Source organism: Pan paniscus, chromosome 4, assembly GCF_029289425.2.
Source record: "Pan paniscus chromosome 4, NHGRI_mPanPan1-v2.0_pri, whole genome shotgun sequence".
Taxonomy (NCBI): Eukaryota; Metazoa; Chordata; class Mammalia; order Primates; family Hominidae; genus Pan; species Pan paniscus.
Genome location: NC_073253.2, coordinates 40,562,293 through 40,584,883, shown reverse-complemented (window position 1 = coordinate 40,584,883; position 22,591 = coordinate 40,562,293). Strand labels below are relative to the sequence as shown.

The 22,591-nt window shown below is 35.9% G+C and overlaps 1 protein-coding gene across 1 annotated transcript in view; it reads right to left on the bottom strand.

Moving 5' to 3' along the window:
• The window catches only part of GFM2 (GTP dependent ribosome recycling factor mitochondrial 2), a 45,888-nt gene that overhangs the window by 5,989 nt on the left and 17,308 nt on the right, over positions 1 to 22,591 (bottom strand). Inside the window, exons 8-17 of the mRNA XM_003810463.3 lie at positions 20,534 to 20,622; positions 18,946 to 19,006; positions 18,519 to 18,698; positions 14,351 to 14,431; positions 12,824 to 12,972; positions 11,337 to 11,477; positions 11,153 to 11,252; positions 9,607 to 9,796; positions 5,837 to 5,913; positions 3,085 to 3,223 (exon numbers count right to left, since the gene is read on the bottom strand). Coding sequence (XP_003810511.1) covers positions 3,085 to 3,223; positions 5,837 to 5,913; positions 9,607 to 9,796; positions 11,153 to 11,252; positions 11,337 to 11,477; positions 12,824 to 12,972; positions 14,351 to 14,431; positions 18,519 to 18,698; positions 18,946 to 19,006; positions 20,534 to 20,622 — 1,207 coding nt within the window. The remainder of the gene's footprint in view (positions 1 to 3,084; positions 3,224 to 5,836; positions 5,914 to 9,606; positions 9,797 to 11,152; positions 11,253 to 11,336; positions 11,478 to 12,823; positions 12,973 to 14,350; positions 14,432 to 18,518; positions 18,699 to 18,945; positions 19,007 to 20,533; positions 20,623 to 22,591) is intronic.

Here is a 22,591-nt window from a genome sequence, read left to right as displayed (position 1 = left end):
TTATATATAAATATACGTTTATATATGAGTATATATATATTTATATACAAGCTAAAAATGAGCATTCATGAAACCTAAAACTACTAAAGAGAGTATTACCAATATTTAGATGCCTTCTGAAGCAACCACTATCATATGTTATCCTCATTATTTTCTTTAGTGTTATATCACATATGCATGTATTTCTAAGCAATAGTTTACTTCTGCTTCATTTTGAATTTGTTATGCCATATGTATACGGCAACTTTTTTGTTCCACGTGTTTGGGAGAGTCATCTGCACTATTTTCCGACTCCAGCCCTACTCCCCAACATCTAACAGTCAGCACTTGGCATTCCACTATGAGGAAGACCCCTCCCTCCTCTTCCCTATTTACCTATGTATTATTATAAGTATGAACTTAGAAACTATTTTTTCCCAATGGTCTATACTTGGTATTCAAATTAATCCAGATTTGGCCAGCAGAGTCTCTTCAAGCTGGTTCCTGTGTCCTTATATACCCCCTCACCATCATTTTTTGACCATTTCCTCTCATGGATAATAGCTATTATCTCATGGATAATAGCATGATATTCCATTATCCTTTTTTATGTTTTATTTCATTTTTAATTAACAAATAATTGTATATATTTATGGGGTATGTGATGTTTCAATACATGTATACATCGTGGAATGATAAAAATCAGGCAAATTAACATCTATCATGTCAAAAAACTTATTTCTTTGTACTGAGATTTAAAATATAAATTATTAACTATAGTCACTGTGCTGTGTAACAGATCATGAGAACCTATTTCTCCTGTCCAGCTGAAACTCCGTACCCCACTTCATCAACATCTCTCCTTTCCCCAGCTTTCCAATCCTCAGCCTCTGGTAGCCATCATTCTACTCTTCTACAAGTTAGACTTAAAAGTTCCACATATGTGAGATCATGCCCATCGCACCTATTTTTGATAGTTTCTTGTTCCTTACTAACACAAGTGGCCCTTGAATAATGTGGGGGCTAGGCGTGCTAAACCCCCATGCAGTAAAAAATACATGCCTAAATTTTGACTCCCCTGAAACTTAACTACTATAGAATACTGTTAACAGGAAGACTTACCAACAAATAAACAGTCAATTAACACGTTACATGTATTTTATATTGTATTTTTACAATAAACTAGAAAAAAAAGTTACCAAGAAAATCATAAGAGAAAATATATTTACTATTTATTAAGTAAAGGTAGAACATCATAAAGGTCTTTATCCTCGTCATCTTTGCACTGAATAGCCTGAGGAGTAAGAAAAGGAGGGGTTTGGCTTGCTGTCTGAGGGATGGCAAAGGCAGGACAATAATCCATGTGTAAGTGTACCTGCATACATACTTTAAACCCATGTTGTTCAAGGGTCAACTGTACTTTCTATCGCCTCTCTTATTTCTTCAAAGATAGTATTTTATATTCTACATCTCATAATTCCAATAACTGAAGCCTTTGCTGGTATGACTACCTATTGTTTCTATTGCCTTTTTGCTCGTTGTGCTTTTTCTCATGGTTTTCTGATTTAATTTTATTATGAGTTAATATTCTTTTATGTGTGGGGTTTTTTTTTTTTTTTTTTTTGAGATGGCGTCTCACTCTGTTGCCTGGGTTGGAGTGTAATGGCACGATCTCAGCTCACTGCAACTTCGCCTCTGGGATTCAAGCAATTCTCCTGCCTCATCCTCCTGAGTAGCTGGGATTATAGGCACTCGCCACCATTCCCAGCTAGTTTTTGTATTTTTAGTAGAAACGGGGTCACCATATTGGCCAGGCTGGTCTCGAACTCCAGACTTCGTGATCTGCCCACCTCAGCTTCCCAAAGTGCTGGGATTACAGGCGTGAGCCACCAGGCCTGGCCATGTGTGGCATCTGAGGCCTGGGTTGATGATATCTTTGGAGAAGCCCTTTTTTCCAGGTTCCTTGGGATACTACCAAGCCATGAGCACTTTACACTAAAGAACTAAGTTCTTCTTGGTCTGGAGTTTTTCAGGGCACACTGGTTCTATGAACTTAGGCTAAAGACCTGTATCAGAAGCCTATGATTACAAATTCTCAGAAATCTTGTTCCCTTACCATACAGCCAGACAAGCAAGTTTCCTTGCCCTCTGCTTTTGTGGAAAGGACTTTTCCTAGTTAATTCTTTCCATGAGGATATGGCTCTCAAGCACTAGGTTAGAGACAATTACAGATTCTTCCAGAATAACTATAGCCTATAGTGCTGACTTATTTTCCCAGATTACTACTCCTGCTTCCTTTTTGACTTCTGGAAAATTCTATTACATTCTAGTCAGCTCAGACATTAAAAGTTGTTATTTTGAGTTCTCTAGCGTTTTTAGTTTTTCCAGATAAACAGTCCAGAAAGAGAACGCCTCATGCTATTTGCTCCTGTATTCTGCTTAATTTTTAAAGTTTCAGTGAAATGTAACCATCAGGACTTCTCACAAACTAATGAGGAACTTGAAAGTACCTGGTTATCCTAAACGTCTTTTTTTTTTTTTAAACAATTTCCCACAAACCTTTCCACACTTTCTTCTTGGGGGTGAGTAGCAATAATTGTTGTCATGTTTTTTGGCTTAAGGGAACCAAATTAAAATCATATGTAGAAAAATTGTGAGTTTTTACATTTGGGAATAGAAGTATAAAAACTATAGTTTCTCAAGATTACTATCAGCATAGAATAATCATATTTATTAAGTACTGAAACTGACTTTCTACTTTTACTTTATAGAGTAAAAATAACACATTGACTTCAAATTCTTAGACTAGTTCTGATAGTGAGGACTGGGACAAGCCATCGATTTCAGTGGCTTACTCTATTCCATGACCACTGAAAAGGACACTTGGTTGATGAGTGGTCATCCAGGAGATGTTATGGCTGATAATGAAATAGGGCTTTCTGTATTCAAAACAAAATCCTAAAAAAACAAAAAAAACCCACATACATAAAAACTGTCTCCTCTGATAGAAGACATTAGTGACTATGAACACTGCTTTCAGCAACTAAATAGAGAAAGAAAGACAGAAAGAGAGAAAAAGCAAATCCTAAATGTTTTACTTTTTACCTGTGGCACGAACTGAGTTTAGGATGGTCTCTCGATATGCCACCTGGAGAGGCCCGAGATAGGTCTCCAGTCCATATTCCCTCTTGATTCGATCATGAATAATCTCTATATGTAACTCCCCCATACCACACAGAACAGTCTGGTTACCAGAGGAATGAAATAAAAGATTAAGGGTAAATTATATTTATTGCAGAATACTATATAAAAGTATGATGTTAATACATACTTATTTTTAATTAATTACAGTTTCCTTTGTAATTCTTTTTGGCCGGGGGCTTTTACATCAAAACATTGCTTTTGACTTTTCTGACTGGAATAATGAATCAATAAACAATGAATTACCTGGCCATTCTCTCCTTCTTCTTTGATAGTTGAATTATCTGCTGGACAAGTAGCATCTGGCTAAGACTAATGATGCCAACACTTAGCTAGATACCAACACTTCCCAATCGCAAAGCCAAATTTCTGGCCAATGGAAGATGAATATAATTGATGTGGACAGCTTCTGGGTGGTGCCTATAAGAGGAGGGTAAAGCCCCTTTTATTTTTTATTTATTTATTTATTTTTGAGATGGAGTTTCACTCTTGTTGCCCAGGCTGGAGTGCAATGGCATGATCTCGGCTCACCGCAACCTCCACCTCCCAGGTTCGAATGATTCTCCTGCCTCAGCCTCCCAAGCAGCTGGGATTACAGGCATGTGCTACCACACCTGGCTAATTTTGTATTTTTAGTAGAGATGGGGTTTCTCCATGTTGGTCAGGCTGGTCTCGAACTCCTGACCTCAGGTAATCCACCCGCCTCGGCCTCCCAAAGAGGTGGGATTACAGGCGTGAGCCACCGCACCCGGCCAAAGCCCCTTTCTTAACGAAAATGTAGGCAACTGTCATGACACATCAGAATGAGGGCTATACCTTGTAAATGGGGGGAATAACCTTTGTAAAAAACCTTTCCCAACAACATGGGCATTTCCCAATCATCCAGGGCACTTTACAGCTTTGTAAGCAGTCAAAACCTTCAGACTAGCTTGAACCTTCATATGAGGGAGAAACTGACTTTTATCTTTTTTGAACCAATGAAGACTAAGGGTATTAGCGTATTAGCTTGAATCTATGGAAGGGACTGGAGACTAAAGGTCAACTACATGGACAGTATGATCAAGCCCCAATAATAATTCTGGCCACCAAAGGCTCGGGTGAGCTTCCCTGGTTGGCAATACTCTGCCAAGAGGGTAACATGTCCCTGAGGATAAAGGAAGCATTGCAAATGTTTAAAACCCTCCCAGACTTTGCTCTAAGTGTCTCTTTGGCTGATCCTAATTTAAATCCTTTTGCTGTAATAAAACTGTAATCACAAATTTAAAAAAAAATCACTTGGTATAGGACTGCTATACTTTAAGTTAAAAAGTGAACTATTTGGGGAAAATAGTTGTAAAATAATACAAATAAAATGACTTGTTTATAGGTATCTGTACATATATACTTGCAAAACTATATTATGCTGCTGCATAACAGCACAACAGAAGAACATATGTTTGGGTGAAAAGTGTGAAAGGCTATTCACCAAGTTTTCAGTGGTTACTCTGCAGAATGAGATGGAGGAACAGAGAAAGGGACTTAATTATTTACTTGGTAGATTTGTGTATTATTTGCTTTTTTTTTTTTAAACGTAGTGCCAGTTTTTATTTTATTTCATTATTTTTATTTATTTTTTTCGAGACAGGGTCTCGCTCTGTCACCCAGACTAGAGTGCAGTGGTATGATCACAGCTCACTGTGGCCTTGACCTCCCAGGTTTAAGCAACCTTCCCACCTCAGCATCCTGAGTCGCTGGGACCACAGGTGTATGCCATCACGCCTGGCTAATTTTTTTTTTTTTTTTTTTTTTTTTTTTTTTTTTTTGTAGAGACAGGGTTTCCTTATGTTGCCCAGGCTGGTCTTGAACTCCTGGGCTCAAGCAATCCTCCCAAAGTGCTGGGATTACATTTCAATTATTTAAATAATAGGTTTTTTAAAATAAAACATTTCTGTTTTAATTACTGTTATCATACTCTTCAGTATCAATTAAACTAAATTACTACCTCATTTGGCTGGCATTTTGGGAAAACAAAGTACTCCATGCTTTTCCAGGTTAACTAAATCAGTTTATCCTTTTTAAAGATAAATTTATAACCTTTTTAAGAAACTCCTTCTAAAATCTTATGTAAACATTACCCTGTCCTCCTAAAAAGATGCAGAATGTAATTTAATCATTTCTTGATGAATCAAAACATCTGTTCTACTGTGCTATATTATACAGCACAGTTCTGCACCTACTTTAAAACTCCACTTCCTCTCACAGTGTTACACTGTAGTCTATCACTTCTCTCCCATTTTAGGTGTTTTACTGTCTTCAAAAGCACCTTCCAATCCTCCTTCTAGTATGCTTCTTTTATAAGCCTTAGCGTAAAAGGCTCAAGGCTTTGCCTTGATTAAACCTTATTTCAAAATTTCACAAAAAGCTGTCTTCAGGAATGGTAAAAAATGTTGGGAAATAGTTTATAAATGTGAAGTGTAATTATATAAGGAAAATTTGCTTATTTAGCTTGATAGTCAACATAAAAGCAGAAATTTGTATTATGAGAGAATTAAAAAAGAAAGGTTTTTCTTTCAGGACACAGACTTAATGTTTTAGACACACACACACACACACACACACACACACACACACACACTCTTATAGAAAGGCTTCTGGAGTTTAGCAATAATATACCTACTTGTCCAGAGTCAGGATCTAGCCTCACTTTCAAACTGGGATCTTCACGCTGAAGACATTTCAACGCATGTTCCAAATCTATGGGATAAACAACTGTTATCTTTACATTTCATTTTTTAAATAATTTATTATATGTTCTAGTGGGTAAAACAGATGGATAAGCAGACAAATTTTGAAAAAGAAATTTTGACCAGGTGTGGTGACTCACGTCTGTAATCCCAGCACTTTGGGAAGCCAAGACAGAATGATCGCTTGAGCCCAGGAGTTTGCGACCAGCCTGGGCAACATGGCGAAACCCCGTCTTTACAAAAAAAGAAAAAAAAAAAAAAAAAGACAATTTCAAACAGCCATACATACTGCAGAGACAAAAACAAGCTGATATAATAATAATAATGGGAGGCTACTTGAGATTGAGTGGTCTAGGAAGGCCTCTCCAGGATGACTTAAGTAAAGACAGAAATGAACAAACTATAAGCAAAATCCTGAAGAAAAGGAATCCCAGATAGAGGGAATGGCTATACAAGGAACAATCTGCTGTTGGGAAAAAGAGCAAGAAGACTAGCAGCTAGAGATCAGTGGGCAAAAGGAAGAATAGCATCAGATGAGGAAGGAGATGTGTGGCAGGGATCATATCATGTAAGGTCTTGTAGGCCATGGTGAAAAGTTTGGGTTTGCACTGCGAAGCCACTGAAAGGTTTTAAGAGGAACAGTAACATCATCTGATTTTATTTTCCAAATATCAATTTAGGAGCTGACAAAAAAGTAAAATGCCTTCAGAAAAACTGGCAATAATGAAGTGCCAAAAGGAGGCTAAAATTACATCATGAATAAACAGGTACTAGTATAACTCTATGATGAATTATCACAACCATTGAGAAAATAATGTATATTTTAGATGGCATTAAGTATGCCATCTAAAGTGATATTTTAATACACTCAATTAACTGATAAGTATACTCTCCCTCTTTTTATAAAAGAAGTATGTTAGAAGTTCCACAGACAAAGTGTAGCTAAAGAAAAGAGCTGAGCACTGGATTAATGAGCTAACCTTATCAGTCACACATTCAAAGTATCTTAGGTATACAAACCAGGCCTTTTAGACCCACACTATCCAAATGGTAACCACAGCCATTTGGGGGTATTAATGTTATGAACTGCCAGATGCTGTAAATGTAAAATAAACACCAGGTTTCTGAGACTTACTGTGAAAAAAAGAATGTAAAATATCTCAGTAATATTAATAATTTTAATATTGTAAATAGTAGTAATTTTAATATTGATATATTGAAATAATATTTTGATATATTATGAAAATTTATTTCACCAGTTTGATGTGGCTATAAGAAAATTTTATATTACATATGTAGGTCACATTATATTTCTACTGGACAATACTGTTCTAGACCCCTGACATCCCAAAGTGGGCTCCAAGGACCAGCAACACTGGTAATGCCTGGAGTCTGACAGAAATGCGGAATCTTAGGTTCTGGACCTACTGAGTCCAAGTCTACATTTTAACAAGAATCCCAAGAGATGTGTATGCACGTTCAAGGTTAAGAGGCATTATTGTAGATAATATTTTATTTTAAGCACATACAGATAAACAGAGTACATGCGTATGACACTAAGTGACTTTTGGAATAAAAATAACTTTTACTGTAAAATAAATTATTTTAAAATATTTGTGATGTTAGCATTGTAACAGGTATCGAGGGTTATAACTGGACCATGGGGTAAGTACAATAAAAGCACAAAAAAGAAACATGTAGATCTGCTTGAAAGAAGTCTAAGTAAGGGAGCTTTGGTAAATCCCTTCCTCTTGGGGGCTTAGGACCCCTGAGCTAATGCCCACTAATGAGACTTTGGATATCAAACTTTTTCTCCTAAAGTAGTTAAAGGCTTGAGTTCTTAGATGCAAAACTGGCTGGTGCAATTTAACTGCAAGCCCACAATTTGAATTTAGGTGCTCATGCTGCATCTGAAATATAAAATGACTCTCAAATATATTTCAAAGAATCCATGGGTTACTTTGTTTGGGCAGCCCCTGCTCTTAAGTGCCTGGCCACTCCTGATACAACCAGCTTGGTTAACTTTGATATACTTAGGCAGCCAGATGCATCATCACCTGATCCTTTTCCACTAGAATAAAAATTATACCTAACTGTCCTCAAGGCATTTAAAGTAACAGAAAAATTGCTGTTAGGCCCATTTTAACTTGAATGCTATTCCTTCAGCAAGTGGACACAAAAAGACTCAGTTTCAGTTTCCTTCAGTACTGGGGGCTGTCTTACATCTATATTCAGATTTCTTTCATGTGAACTCCATTTGGGGAGGTGAGCAACTGTAACCTCTACTGGACTAGGGATCTTCCTTCTTTCTCCCTACAGGGTCCTCAGGAAGATAAGGGGAGGCAATAGAGATTGCTTTTGTTCTCCCATAATCTGTGAGTCCAACTTGTTTTCAAAGGAAAGAGGGCTTCTAATGCCACTTCTAGAACCAGAAGGTCTGTCCTTAAACAAACAGTCTAATATAGGAATTCAGTGAGAGCCTCATAAAGTGTGATGCTTGAGGTGAGACCTAAAGAAAGGGTAAACATTTTCCAGGCAGGTTAAGTTCATGGGCTACTATTATAATGCAAGAGAGAACAGAAGAAATGAAATAGCGATGCAAAAAAGAGCGCGGTACCTTCAGGAAATCACAATTATTTTACTGTGGGAGCATAAGGTGTGGCTAGGTACTATAGTTTTATTCTAATTTGGGTTAAAGAAGAGGGTCAAAATGAAGGCGGAAGTTTCAAGAAATGAAGCCAGGCAAGAAGGCTGTGGCAGAGACTACTAGCAGCCTTCCACTCTACTCTGCTGCTGCCTACTTAAAAGGCTGCTTTTACCAGACTTCCTTGCAACAGGCTGCCATATGTCTCAGTGCTGGCCAATGACATAGAAGAAATCTTAAGAGAAAAGGGTTATATCTTCTTCCTTCCCCTTACTCCTTTCTGTTGTCAGGAACTCCAAGGTGATGCCCAAGGCTCCAGGAGCTATGCACTCAGGCAGGACAAAAAGATTAGAGCCTGGATCCCTGATAACATTGTGGAGCCACTCTAATCCCTGACTACCAATTCAAGGCTTCTGTTAGGAGATAGAGAGAAATAAATTTTTGTCCTATTAAAGCAATTGTTATTTGGGGGTTTTCTGCTATATGTAACCAAATCTAATTGGAAATTATAATTGGAATCATGGGTTTTACATACCACACTAAAGAGTTTGGGTGTGTGCTAGAAGTAATGAGAAGCCACTGAAAAAAATCTGAGCTAAAATGCTAAAGAACAAAGTTACTAACAAAAGGTCAAACAAGATTATCCACAGTATATAAATATCTTCACTGAGTTCTAGAGGTTGAGGTAGAAAACAAGGTAAAACAGCATTTTATACATGATGATGACAAACTGAATCGGTTATGAATCAGTTACTGTCTAATCTAATATACTAGAAGGGCAGTTCTAAGGCCAATTACTTAGAATCCCATAGATAGCACTACAAGAGTAAGGAAGAATATGAGAAGAATGGCCAAGAAATAAGAAGAGAAAAAAATGAAGGCATTTGTAAACATCAAAACATCTTAAATAAAAAACAAGACCAACCACAAGAAATGTTTACCAATATATTCAGATAAAATTTACCTCAATCATATAAGAAATCTCTTGAGGGTATATTGCAACTATTTTATATAAATTATCAGCACACTAATTAGTTGACACACTAAGACCATTTATACCTGGCTGCTTAGACAGTGATGGGGGTTCTATGGTACAGAAGAAAACAGGTTCTGGAATCTCCACTCCAGCCAATAAAAGTCTCTCTGCTTCATTGTTTTGTCTGTGCTTCTTTTCTCCCTCCCGTTTGGCTCTACGAGCTGCAGCTAATGCGCTGGACTTGGATGAGACAATGGTGTCTCCAGTGGCAGTCTGCAAGCAAACAAGATGACTTGGAACAAAAGTGGCATTTAGCAAGTGCTCATCTTCCACCAAGAACCACAATATAAGAAAACTTTTTTGTGGCCCTTTCTTTTCATCAGAACTTAAAAGAGAAATAAAATTCAAAAAGCTCATTAATAACTTTGCATAAGTAAAGCTAATTTAACTTGCATAAGAATTCTATCCAAAATACTATTGTAATAAATTCTAACAAACAATAAAACACACACACATACACATCCAAAATCATTTGGCAAAACAAATGTACCTTCCTAAATTTTCAATCATGACAAGACAGGTTAGGGAGAAGTCCATTAGAGTGTTCTACCACCCATAAGAATTTATTCCTTTTTTACAGAAAATCTCCTATTAACTAAAATATATAATTAACCAGAATACCCTTAACTGTGCAGATTGCTGGCTTCCATGTAGAGCCCAGTTATCTTTTAAAAACTGTAATTTCACTTCTAAACTTTTATATTGTGAAGTTCTGTGCCAGTTTCCTTCTCTGTAAAAACAATCCTACTGAAGCAATAGTCCCAATGTATTTGTAGAGCTTCTTCAAATACATACAAGGAGCTCCTGCCTTCAGGGAGATAGAGGGGACATTCCAATGCCAGAAGTCCAGTGACCAGCCTATAGGAATTTTCTACTGAAGGATCTTCAAACTTGAAACTAGTCATGAAGAGTTAAAATGTTTAAAATAACAATGTTTACTACATAAAGGTCAATGAGAAAATATTTGATTTAATCCATATAAATGAAATATCCTTAGTTTTAACCCATGAAAAATAAATACAACATCAAGTATTTTCATCGATTCATCCTACAATAGATACATCCTCCATAGATACAATTATCTATGGAGTGTCTACTATATGCAAGCACTGATCTATGGACTGTAGAGCATTGAACAAAAAAGACAAAAATCCTTGCTCTCATGGAGGCTTTACTAACAAAACATTATAACCTGATCAGTTATAAGTCTAGGTTAAATTTTTTGCAATGCTCAAGATAGGAATAAACCCAATGGGAACAAAACAATATTTTATATAAACTTAAAACACACATATATGTATATACATATATATCCATAAACAGTATGTTATTTTACTTGGATTTGAACTTTATATGAATACAATCCATCCTGTCTGTGGTCTTCCGTAATTTACTTTTCTTCCTAGTAAATGTATGAGATTCAGCCATGTTGACAAATATGCCACAATATTCTTTATTCTACTATTGATAGACATTTGGATTGTTTATGGGTTTTTGATATTACAAGTTGCTTACTTGTAATTAAATATTTAAGCTGTTATTTCCTAGAGAAATCATTTGGTCACTTACATGTTTAAGCCCAACAGTCAAAGCAATGTTACCAGCAGTCAATGAAGGGATTTCTACATGTTGGTCAGCAAACGGCAAAAGCAGACGACTTATTCTCTCCCTGTAAAATCACGATTTTATGTTAGTAAAAGTATTTTTAAAGAAGTGCATACAGTTTTATAAAATAATCTGAGCTTCTACTTACGTGCAGTTTCCATTAATATTATGAATGGCCAACTGGGGTTTTATAGTGCCTGAGTAAATGCGCATAAAAACCAGTGGTCCTCGCTGCTTGTCATGGAGAACTTTAAATGCCAATGCACATAAGTCATCCTTATACCACTGCCTATAAAATAAACATTCCAAAAAGGCCTATAAAATACACTTCCCATAACTGCAGAAACTTAACCTTAATGTCCCCAAAGATCTATTTTATCTTCTAGTAGAGCTACTTAGAGCCACTAAATAATGTCTTTGTTACGTAACTCTCTTCTTCCATTGACTAAATTACTCAATGGAGATCTTACCATTAATTCCTCAAAACTAAAAATAACAGATTCTCTTCCAAATATTACTTCTATTTGTGAATAATTTCATTGCCAAGAGCTCTCTCCATGAAGGCTATACCTGGGAATATCACACCACTTATCAAGAAATCTGCACAGGGTAAATAAATAGGTACTTTCCAATTACTGCTTTTACGCTCTCCTTCCACTTTCTGTTCACTACATAACCATAAAAATCTATACTATAAACTTGAAATTGTTCACATAACCAACACTCTTAACAGAATGATGTTCTTAAACTGGTAATCACTGGTAAGTTTTAGAATTGAGTTCTCCTGCAATTGCCAAATTTTGCGCATCTAAGGAGAGCTCCATATTTTCATTAGTTTCAAAGGAATTCCTGACTTAAAGTAGTTTAAACACTTCTATGACAGAACTTCTCCAATCTTATTCCCATTCCCTCCAATTTTTAACTTTAATACATACTAATATAGAGCTTACTATACCAGGCACTGTTCTTTGTGCTTTACTAATCATTTAATTCTTATAAGAACACCATGAGATAGGTCCTATTCTTTGCATTTTATAGATGAGATGTTAAGGAACTTGGAAAAGCTAGGATTTAAATCCAATAGTACAAAGCCTGTGCTCTTCACCATCATGCCTCTCCAATTTAGAGATATGAAAAGTTATTAATGTCAGGATTAAGATAATTAAAGTCCATTTCTCTGCCATTTTACACATTGCTTACTCAGATTTTAAAGGACTTATTACTTAAGTACAAAGCTTTTAGTGACAATAGGACTAAAACAATGACCTTTCTTTATAGCCACAAAATATTTTGAGCTTATGAAAAATCCTGAAATCCAGATGAATATAACTATAGAATATTTAACAAACATCCCCAGGATATCACTTTTCTAAGACTAAGATGGCAGGGTCAACACTTACACTTTTACACAGTGAAAAGACATACCTCTTAGCTCTATGTGTAAGACATCTCTTTTTACAAGAGATGAAAAATGTTCCTTTCAAGCAAAAATTACTATGATTCCTTATTACATCATTTGCAATAACACTCACCACTATTATTCAAAAATGGTGATTTAACTACTTTTCATAAAAGTATTTGCCTACTTGTTTCTTCAAAGCTATAGAATTTTAATATATGTGATTGCATACTTACAGAAATTCATAGTTACACTCTTCAGGTGAAGGTAAGTACATAGTAACAGCATCTAACAAGGGCTGTATCCCTTTGTTTTTCAGGGCACTTCCACAAAGCACAGGCACTGCTGTCTGAGCTAGTGTCACTCTATGTATTGCAGTCTGTAGCTACAGAGCAGAGATACAAATGAGCATTTATTTTGTGTACTGGTCTTGGCCAGAAGCTCAAAATTAGAGGTTTTCTCTAACCAGCCATGTAACCAGCACTCCTCATCGCACCTTCATCATTTTGTTGGCTTAGTTTTTAACACTCATCACTATCTGGATGTTAGATATTTATTAGTTTATCTGTCTCCTATTCGCTAGAATGTAAAATCCATATAAGCATTACCCCTGGAAATACTGCTAAATCCCCAGCAACAAGAAAAGTGGTTAAAACAGGTGCTTAAAAATATTTCTTGAATAAATGAATATACTTGTGATTTAACCTTGATAGTCTAACAGAGGAACTGATCATAAATAAAATATGTAAATCTGAGTTACCATTCTTCAAATAAATTAAATCCATATTAAACAAAATCCAAGGGAAAAATGAGAAATCCAAGTAGGAAAATTTTTAGATTTCAAAAAAACAAGAAAAGCTTGAGTGTGTTTGCAAGCTATTATTGGTGGGTCAATTCTACTTTAGATTGTGAGCTCTTTGAAAACATAAATCATGTTATGTGAAGATAGGGTACAATAAATATCACATTTAAACACTCAAAAATGAACAGTTTCAAAATTGACATTTCATTCAAAAGAAAAAATACTTTTTTTCATTCTGAGTGGCTCAAAAACATGTTTCAGCTCTTGTGTTTTTAATTCTTTTAATGACTACTAAGTGAATTTGCTAGGCTCATCTTTGGCTCATTTTACAGATTATTACTTAGAAACACTTTGCTTGGCAACTCTTAGGTTTCATAAAGAAAAATAAACAGTAAATTTGCCAAATTCCATGGGGAAAGTCCCTGGCAGAACAAAACAGAGTTTCCTTCAAGAAATCTGTCATAATTCAGTTACTATCAATATTTTAATTGCCTCTTCTCTGGCTTACTGTATGTCAAAAGACAAAAACAAAGAACTGTAATGAGTTTCCATGAAAAATTTAAAAAGATTCAGAAAATAATGTTCTCAGAAAAATGGTAATTGTAGTAGCCTGAAACAACAGTAAATTTTAATATAAACTTTCTGTGATTTCCCTAAACATCCTCAGAGGAATTATCAGAATGAAAAGACTACAGAGAATGAGTAGTTAACTGATGCGGACTCAATAGAAGTTAAACAGATTCAATTTTTAATTTTGTAAAGTATATATGAAAGTAATAAATCACTGCCATTAAGTATTGTATTAGTAGTGACTTTAACTTAATGTTCTCCTAACTTTAAACTTACCACTTTCTAATAATATGCAAAGTTTAAAAAAAAATGCACACACATCAAAGGCAGAGAAATCAAACTACGTCCAATTAGTAAAATTTTGCGAAAGCCATTGAATAATAAAATTTACCTTTTCAGCTGGTAACAAATCAAAATTCTCACTAAATTCTTCTAAAACCAAGTCAGCAAATTCATCATCCAAATCTGCAACCTATAGAGAAAGGTTTTAGAGTTCTATAACTTGCATTTACTTTCATTAACTATTAATTTGTCCAAACACCATAAACAGACAATATTCAAATATTTCAAGACAGCTACCTTACCTAGGCCAAGCAACTCTTCACTTCTTCTAAAGAGATAAAGAAAAATGTTTTTCTTTGAAAGGAAAAGAAATGGAAAACTAAAGATACTATTAGGAGTTTCCTAAATTCACAGAAAGCCAGAGCCTGATAAAGCATCTTAATTAAATGCTATCAGTGTGCTCAAAAGAAATCAAAGAAAATGTGCAACTTACAATGATAGCACATACAATGGATTGGCCTTTCTTAGATAAATCTGGAGGTTTTAGTTTATAAAAAAGTTTCATCTGGTTTTCCTCTAATATTCTGAATGTTCACCAGATCTCCCAAGACAGTCAAACTAAGAGAATTAATGTTGCTGTAATCCCGCACTGAAGAAATACATTTATGTTAGGGAAGGGAGGCGTAGGCAATATTTCAATAATAAAAATGCAATTGTCTATTTCACATTCTTTTCATAACCATCCGACTATACGAAATGGGATCATTCAGCTGACAAATTAATAAAACAGCTTCAAAAGCATATAACAGTACAAGGGAGCAAAACGTTCAAACTTGGTAAAAAAAAAAAAAAACCACACTGTTAACAGGATTAAGTACCTAACCATGGTTAGCAGAAATGTACCTAACCATCCTTCTGGAAAGCATTATATGTGATGGTTAAGCTCAGCTTCTGGAATCAGACTACCTAGAAATGGCTCCACCACTTACCCACTTGTTCAAATTTTGGTCAAGTTATTTCACCTCTCTGCCTTAGTAACTCACTAAGATGATAGTAGTATCTACTTCTTGAGGCTGTTATAAAGATTAAATAATCAATTCAAATTATGCTTTAAGAATATATACTCTAGTGTATAATAAGTATTAGCTATTATTACTGTGCACCTTCAATATTGGAAGTTGATTCTATTCCACACTGATCTTATCCACTAATTTAAAGGAAAATTTTAAATTAAGGCAAAATATACACAACATAAAGTTTACCATTGTACTCTTTTTTTTTTTGATACGGAGTCTGGCTCTGTCACCTAGGCTGGAGTGCAATGGTGCGATCTCGGCTCACTGCAACCTCTGCTTCCTGGGTTCAAGCGATTCTCCTGCTTCAGCCTCCTGAGTAGCTAGGATTACAGGCGCGTGCCACCACGCCCAGCTAATTTTTTTGTATTTTTAGTAGAGACAGGGTTTCACCATGTTGGTCATGCTGGTCTCAAACTCCTGACCTCGTGATCTGCCCACCTCAGCCTCCCAAAGTGCTGGGATTACAGGCATGAGCCACCAGGCCCAGCCCACTGTACTCTTGCACAGTTCAGTAGTGTTAAAGTACTTTCACATTATTGCACAATAAATCTCCAGAACTCTTTTCAACTTGCAAAACAAACTCCATACACATTAATTAAACAACACTCTATTCTCTCTGCCCTTCCCCAGCCCATGGCAACTGCCATTCTACTTTCTGTCTCTGAATCTGGTTACTCTGGATCCATGGATTTGGGTTGCTTCTACCTTTTGGCTATTGTCAAGAATGCTGCTAAGAACATGTGTGTGCAAATATCTCTTTGAGACTCTTTTCAATTCTTTTGAGTATATACCCAAAAAGTGGAACTGTTGGGTAATATAGTAACTCCATATTTAATTTTTTGAGGAATCGCCATATTGTTTTCCATAGTGGCCGCAACATTTACGTTCCTACCAACAGTGTGCAAAGTTATAATTCTCCACACCTTTGCCAACACCTATTTTCTGTATTTGACAGTAGGCATCCTAATGGGTGTGAAGTAGTCTTATTCTGTAAATTTTATACATACTTATGTATTTCTTATAATTAGCATATTATTAGCTACTGACAGTCTCAGATTCTTTCTGAGATTTCTGTCACATACTATCACATCCTAGAAGACCATGAGACATGGGCAAGTGTGTGTTGGCTCCTCAACTAGATTACAAGATCCTTCTTAAGTTTATTCTTATAGCTCTTCTGTATTAAAACAACACAAACAAACTCAAAGAGGAATGAATTATTAATAAACGTCAATTCCACTTTTATATCTTCTATGCTCCCCAAATTAAAAAAGCAGTATAACAAAGCGGGTAAGAGCTTTAGCTCTAAACAGATTAACCTGGGTTCAGATTCTAGCTCAGCCACTTTATTAGCTGTGTGACAACTTATTTAAGCATTTGAGCTGCTGTTTCCCCATCTGTAAAATAGGGACAATATAAGGTTCTTGTGAGGGTTTAATTAAAAAGTATATGTAAAGCACTTAACCTAGCACAGAGTAGGCCCTCATTAACTCAATAACAAAAATAACAATTATTATGTTAATGATAAAGTTGCAATGATTACTACATACAGTCAGGAATCAGTTAGTGACAGGGATAAGTTCTGAGAAATGTGGTGTTAGGTGATTTCGTCATTCTACCAACATCATAGAGTGTACTTACATAAACCTAGACGGCATAGCCTGCTTTTACACCAAGGCTATGGCCTATTACTCCTAGGCTACAAATCCGTACAGCATGTTACTGTACTGAATACTGCAGGCAACTGTAACACAATGGTAAGTATTTGTGTATCTCAACATAGAAAAGGTACAGGAAAAATATAGTATTATAATCTTACGGCACTGTCAACATTCATGTGGTCTGTTGTTGACTAAAATGTCATCATGAAGTACATGACTATACTTAAAAAAAAAAACTATGTACAAAAGATAAGTGAAAAAAAAATTAATGCTGAATAAATTTATTTGGACCAATTCAATTTAGAAGTGAAAAATCAAGGGCTCTGATTCAAACGTTTTTCTCTACCATAATATTCAAGAAATTAAGGTATGTTTTATTTATTGCCGTATATACTAACAATATAATATAAAATTACAAATATTAACAATCTTGCTATTTTGAAGATTATAATTTTGAAGTTGGATGAGGCCCAGAGCTATATACCAACTATAAAATTGACGGTTTTAAAATTTTCTAAATAATTTGACATCTGGTGAAAAGTAAAGTAAAAGACATGCATATCCTTTGACCTAGCAATGCTACTCGTTAGTTTAATCCTAAAGAAACTATTGCCCATGTGCACAAGTAGATACAAAAATGTTCATAGCCACATTGTTTGTAACAGCAAAAAAGAGAAACAACCTCAAAGCCCATCCACAGGAGAATACCCAATAAAGTGTGGTAAAATCATATATTATAACAATATACAAGATTGAAATGAATAGACTATAACTACACATATTTGCAACATGGATAAAGTTCCAACAATGTTGAGCAATGTCATAAAATACAAACAGTAACATCTCATTTATATAAAGTTCAAAACATGTAAACCTAAGTTCTTTAAGGATTTATGGTAAACTAAAGAAAAGCAAATGAGGCCCGGTGCAGTGGCTCACACTGGTAATCCTAGCACTTTGGGAGGCTGAGGTGGGCGATCACCTGAGGTCAGGGGTTCGAGACCAGCCTGGTCAACATGATGAAACCCCATCTCTACCAAAAAATAAAAATAAAAAAATTAGCTTGGAGTGGTGGTGCGTGCCTGTAATCCCAGCTACCCAGGAGGCTGAGGCAGGAGAATCACGGGAACCTGGGAGGTAGAGGCTGCAGTGAGCTGAGATCGTGCCACTGCACTCCAGCCTAGGCCTCAGAGCAAGACTCCATCTCAACGAAAAGCAAATGAAAGAGAAATATTGAAATAATAATTTGGGGGACAGGTAGATGATTAGTGGGAGAGAAAGATGAACAAAAAATGGCACATAGCATTTACATTGTATTAGGTATTATAAGTAATTTAGAAATGATTTAAAGTATACAGGAAGACATGAATAGGTTATATGCAAATACTACATCATTTTATATCAGGGACTTGAGCATCTGCAGATTTTGGTATCCACAGGAGGTCCTGCAACCAATCCCCGAGAGATGCTAAAGTATGACTATATTTTAAGATAAGTGGTGCACACATTGGTGTTCATTTTATCATTCATTATACTTTACTTGTTCAATTAAGGCATTCCTTGCTTCAGTTGTTTCCTTCAGCAATTCAGGATCATTCATTTCCAAGAGGGGCTTTCTCTCAAAGTCTTTTCCATCATTTGAATTGCAATTCCAAAGAAGTTTTTCTTTCGTTACTACATCCACCACTCCTTTGAAAGTTTTGGCTTCACCAATTGGTAACTGTAAGTCAGAGTGAGATTAACATTATTACATGATCACTCACTGAAAACTACACTGATGACAAGTCTTTTCTAATTGTACCATTTTCCCCAAAATGTCTATTATCACCATTACTATAATCTGTGGCTATTTCTATTTATACCCCAACTTCTTCAAAAATGATGAGATAGCTTTGGAAATGTATATATTGTCACAAAATAAATTAATGAGGAAACTGAGAAGAAGCTGATGCTATTAACCAATTTACCTGTAAAAGCAAAGGCTTTGCCTTTAACTTCTCTCTGATGCTTTCAACTGCATACTTAAAGCTGTAGAAAGCAAAATAATTATAGTTAAAAACATGGTTAAAAATTCTTTACCAAAGGTATCAAGAGAGGAAAAAAAACTCTTTCAGGTTTTAAGAATGTTTTCTAAAATTTTAACTCACTTTATTCTCCTTAACGCTCACTATTTAACAGTTTTCCATAGGAAAATGTCTGGAATAAACTTTTATGTCAATTTCAGGTATCAGTAATTACCCTAATCCAGCCACAGAGCTGTTTAGGGTATTATTATTGTGAGCTTCGCATAACTGTACTTTGCAATTAACATTAAATGAATTGATCAAGGTAACAAGGATAATAAAGTGCAGTTGGGATTCCAATGCAAGATTGGTGATAAGCCAAGGATTCTTTCTTCTACAACTAGGTTTACTACCATACAAGGCAACCAGCTTTCTTCCAAGAGCCTGCCTAGTCTTCGGCATTCTTCACATCGTATGCTATGCTATTCATTTCTATGCTAACACTGCAGCTGGCTACCTATAGAACACATGCCATCTTTGGCACACAAGCTGATTTACATGCAGGTCATTCCGGTCCCATTGTTTTTCAGAACCAGCCTATTTTCCAGTCATATCCCTCCCCATTGCCAATGGCACTGCCTGACAATAAATAGGTACTTCCATCTACCACAAGGAACTCCAAGCAGAAAAGGGTCAGAACTTGAGGCTAGTACATTTTAAAGGTTGCTGGGCTATTACTAATCAAGACAAGGTTCTTTAAACAAACAGCCTCAGAATTACTATAGAGAGGGAGATAAACACAAAGCATATTAATTACTGTGTAGTTTTAGGGGAGGTATAGTTTATGTTTCATTTTTGCCATTCTCCCATCACAGGCCACAATCTCTCCCTATCACATTTGTTCTAGAATTTTTAATATTCTTGATTCTCTCCCTTTCACATTTTCTCCAAATCTTTCAAATATTCTTGATTATCTGAATTACATTCCCAGGACAATGCATCCACCACTCTGTAAGTCTCTGACCATGACCAATACATCTCAGCATTAACTCTCTTCTGCCCCTACATGCAGGTCTTACAGCATCTACATTCTCTTCTTCCAGTTCTTTATTGACAGTATCTTACCCAGTAGCTAAGAAAATCAGAGAATATGGAAGAACACCTTCAAATGCAGGAAACAGTTCTCTATTCTCTATCTTTAGCGATGATGGAAAGCGCCATACCTTCAGCAATATAGGGACTATACTACAGTTCTAAAGAGAATCAATGGAATCATCAAGAAGCCACTTTGATCTCAGAAATATGATTCAGTCTCTCTATACTAGAAACAGGATGATTCACCATCTATCAGCTATTAGTCCCAAATTGTTATATAACCTATGGATTAGCTGCTTTGAATTTTTTTATGGGAATAAACTGGGATTCCATGGAATATTTATACCCTATAATACAATAGGAAAAAAAATAGCTATTCCTAAATTTAAGTTACAGTTCATTAAAAGCTCAAATTGTAGTTTCACCCTGATAAGCCAATGAAACACATTTCAAATACCTTGCTCCAGTTTTGTCCATCTTGTTTAAAAAACAGATTCGAGGTATATTGTGTTTATCAGCTTGCCTCCATACTGTGAGAGTCTGGGCCTAAAGCAAAGATGAGGAAAAAAATACATACTGAACAAAAGTAACTATGTTACTAGACCTGGAATGAAGAGATCCAAAAATCTACTGTCAGATAAATTGGGCCCTATTCTAGCAGAGAATTAGTGCAACTGCACTTATATTTTTAGGGTCACTCTTTAGCTATCAAGTTAACACAGCCGGGAACGTGATGAAGTGTGAAGGGGAGTGTGCTTCAAACCACTTGAGAATACTCTGGGTGAACTAGGTGGCCACACAAAGAGAATTAACACCTCAGGAGGTACTGAGAATCATGGAAAGTGAACTTAACTGAGAATCAGGAGACCTACTTTTTGTTTGGCTTCACTTTTCCTAGTAAATGTCATATGACACTGAACTCATTTAATGTCAGGTTTCTGATCTATGAAATAGGAATTTTGCCTTAATTATTTCAGACACTTATTTTGAGGTAAAAGAAATATAGGAGTGTACTATAAAGCAGCCAGTTTATTTTTTAGGTAAAATTTATATACAATAAAGTACAGATATTAAGTGTATACTCAATGCGTTTTGATAAAAGTACGTTGTACTTAGTACGTTGTACTAAGTGGGGTAGTAGTTTGTAACTACTACCCCACTTAGAACATAGAACATTCTATTACTCCTGAAATTTTTCTCATCCCTGTCTCCTATAAGCAACCTGTCCTGATTTCTGTCACCATAGCTTCAGTGTCTTATTCTTGAACCTCATACAAAATAGCATGGCTTCTTTGGCTCAACATGTTTTTAACATTCATCCACACTGTTAGGTATTTCTGTTCTTTTTAATTATACATACGTACCAGTTGGTTTTCCTATCCACCAGGTGCGGTGGCTCATGCCTGTAATCCCAGCACTGTGGGAGGCTGAGGCAGGTGGATCACCTGAGGTCAGAAGTTCAAGACCAGCCTGGCCAACATGGTGAAACTCTGTCTCTATTAAAAATACAAAAATTAGCCAGGCGTGGTGGTGTACGCCTGTAGTCCCAGATACTCGGGAAGCTGAGGCACAAGAATCGCTTGAACCCGGGAGACAGAGGTTACAGTGAGCCAAGATTGCACCACTGCATTCCAGCCTGGGCGACAGAGTGAGACTCCTGTCTCAAAATAAAATAAAATAAAATAAAATAAAATAAAATAAAGAAACTTCCAAATAGTCTTCCAAAGTAGTTGCATTATTTTGCAGTCTTTTTAATTTTTTTTGAGACAGGGTCTCACTCTGTTGCCCAGGCTGGAATGCAGTGGTGCAATCAAGGCTCACTGCAGCCCCAACCTCCCTGCTGGGCTCAAGCAATTCTCCCATCTCAGCCTCTGGAGTAGCTGGGATGACAAGTGCACGCCACCAGGCCCAGCTAATTTTTTTTGTATTTTATAAAGATGGGGTTTCGCCATGTTGCTCAGGCTGGTCTCTAATTCCTGGGCTCAAGCGAACCCACCTGCCTCAGCCTCCCAAAGTGCTGGGATTACAGGTGTGAGCCACCATGCCTGGCCTCTATTTTGCAGTCTTATCAACAATGTGTAAGATTTCTAGTTGCTCCACATCCTCACCAACATTTGCTATCACTCTTTTTAATTATAAGCATTCTTTTGGGTGTGAAATTGAATCTGTGATTTTAATTTGCATTTTCCTGAGGACTAATGAGATTATACATCTTTCATGTGCTTACTAGTCATTCACATGTGTTCTTTTGTGAAGTGTCCAAGTTTTTTGTCCATTTTCTTCTGGGTTATTATTGATTTATAGTTCTTCATATAGTCTGGATACAAATCCATGGTTATAGATACGTACTATAAATACTTCAGTATTTATTTCCCAAGAACAATCATATTCTCTTATATAACCAATACTATTATTGCATTCAGGAAATTTAATATTTGTATAATATGTTTATCTAACATTACAAGTATCTTCTCATAGTCTATTCCTTGTGTTTTTAATTTTTTTGTTTTAATGA